The 1,890-nt window shown below is 26.9% G+C and overlaps 1 protein-coding gene across 1 annotated transcript in view; it reads left to right on the top strand.

The window, feature by feature from the left end:
* The window catches only part of LOC106476038 (PHD finger protein 20-like protein 1), a 43,295-nt gene that overhangs the window by 25,730 nt on the left and 15,675 nt on the right, over positions 1–1,890 (top strand). Inside the window, exons 9-10 of the mRNA XM_013936710.2 lie at positions 421–519; positions 1,055–1,118. Coding sequence (XP_013792164.1) covers positions 421–519; positions 1,055–1,118 — 163 coding nt within the window. The remainder of the gene's footprint in view (positions 1–420; positions 520–1,054; positions 1,119–1,890) is intronic.

Consider the following 1,890-nt stretch of genomic DNA (forward strand, 5'->3'; position numbering starts at 1 on the left):
TGGTTGGTTTTATATTAACCATGTGCAAATGTGGGTACTTTATAATAATAGAAAATGTTTTCTTGACTTACAGAAAAAAAATCAAGAATGAGAATTTTTAATGATTTTAGAAATGGTGGTAAAGCTTTGAAGGGAGAATTAACTACTTTTCTTCCAGAGATAAGACTTTAAATTTGTAAGTCAATCAGTCAATAATATTCTATCCTACAAAAAAAAAAGTAAAAAGAGTAATTTCTATATAATATTGTGCATGAAACAAGTACATGTAGATTGAATAGGCTTGGGAATAAAAATAGATCAAACATAAAATTAATTCAGGTTAAATAGTCCTAATAAATGTTACAGCGAACTCAGAAAAGGTAGTAAATGAAACAATAACAGAAATATAAAACTCATAAGAAATTTTCTTAATCTGATTAGATCAAAGAAATTCAAGTGTTGATGAACAAATTAATCAAAAATTGGTTAGTAATGAAGAAGAAGAGAAAAAAACATCCAATCAGCTTGCAAGAGGAAAAGGTATTTTTCAGTTTTCTAGATTTGTTTAGTTTATGAAACTATTAAGTCATGAATGATGCTGTATTTTACTTAAACAAAAATGGTGACTGAACTAATTGATGATAATAAACACATTTGAGTGAAAATAACACCACATGATCATTAAACTGACAAGAGAAGCAAATGGGTTTTATTTAATGATAAAATATATCATACAATATATAGGAACGTTGTACAGGTGATAGTATTGTTTAACATAAATTAAAGTTTTGGGAATAGAGATAAAAGCCATGAAGATTTTATACATGAGAAAAACAATTAATTTTAGAAACCTTATTATGACATATTTTTAAATATAATATGGCATAACATATTACATATTTCCAAAAACAATAATAGGGCCATTTCATGGCATTTTGATATAAGTAATCTAACAAAATAAAAAAAAAGTAAATCTATAATTAGTTTAATTATAGCTTCATTTTTTTTCTTCACAAAATTCTGTGCAACTTTAAAATCAGATTTCAAATAAAGGTTTGAATATTTTTGTTCTCAGAAACCTGGGCATGATGACTTGGAATTCCAGATGAATGAAACAACATGGACAGCTACAAGTAAAGGTGAGATGCTAAAAGTTGCAATGAATAAATGAAGAAATGTGTGGGTCACCCATCAGTACCTGTATTAATGTAATCTTTCACAGGAAATATGAAAAACTTGTGAAATGATAAGAGTAATTTATATAAAACAACATCTTGTCAACATCTATTCAGTAGAGAAAAGGCTACTTTATTAGCCTAAGGTAATTTTCCAAGCGTGAAAAGCAGAATACGTAAAGAATTTGACTTTTACTACTGCTTAAGCATGTGTGACACTATTTCGTATCACCAAGTAAACAATAACAATTGTAGCTGTTTACATAATGACATCTAACAAATAAAAAAATCCTATGTAGTATGAAATTGTAAAACAACTAAAATCAGGACATGTGGAACTAAGGAATAAAAGTATGTATTGTTTCAATGGGTTACTTCATTGTCATCATTTTTTAATTCTAAGTATCTAACTTTTAGCCATTTTGCAGTTTATTTTATTTACACAGCAATCTCATATATTCAAGTTATAGTAGGCTGGTTTATACTGAAGAGGATTTGGGACTGTGGCAATTTTTTTTATGATGCCAAAAAGGATACATAATATTTTTTTCCAATAATGTTACATTTAACACATGGATGTGTTAAATTTAGTTATTCAGGTATTATTTTACCTGTTCTTATATTAATGGGCCTCCAGGAATTCCAAGTTTTTTTTATTTGTGTTTGTGTGTGTATATATATATAGATATATATGTAATTACTAGTTTTATTTTCTTACTTGTGAATATTTGAAATA

This window comes from Limulus polyphemus, unplaced genomic scaffold, assembly GCF_000517525.1.
Source record: "Limulus polyphemus unplaced genomic scaffold, Limulus_polyphemus-2.1.2 Scaffold152, whole genome shotgun sequence".
Taxonomy (NCBI): Eukaryota; Metazoa; Arthropoda; class Merostomata; order Xiphosura; family Limulidae; genus Limulus; species Limulus polyphemus.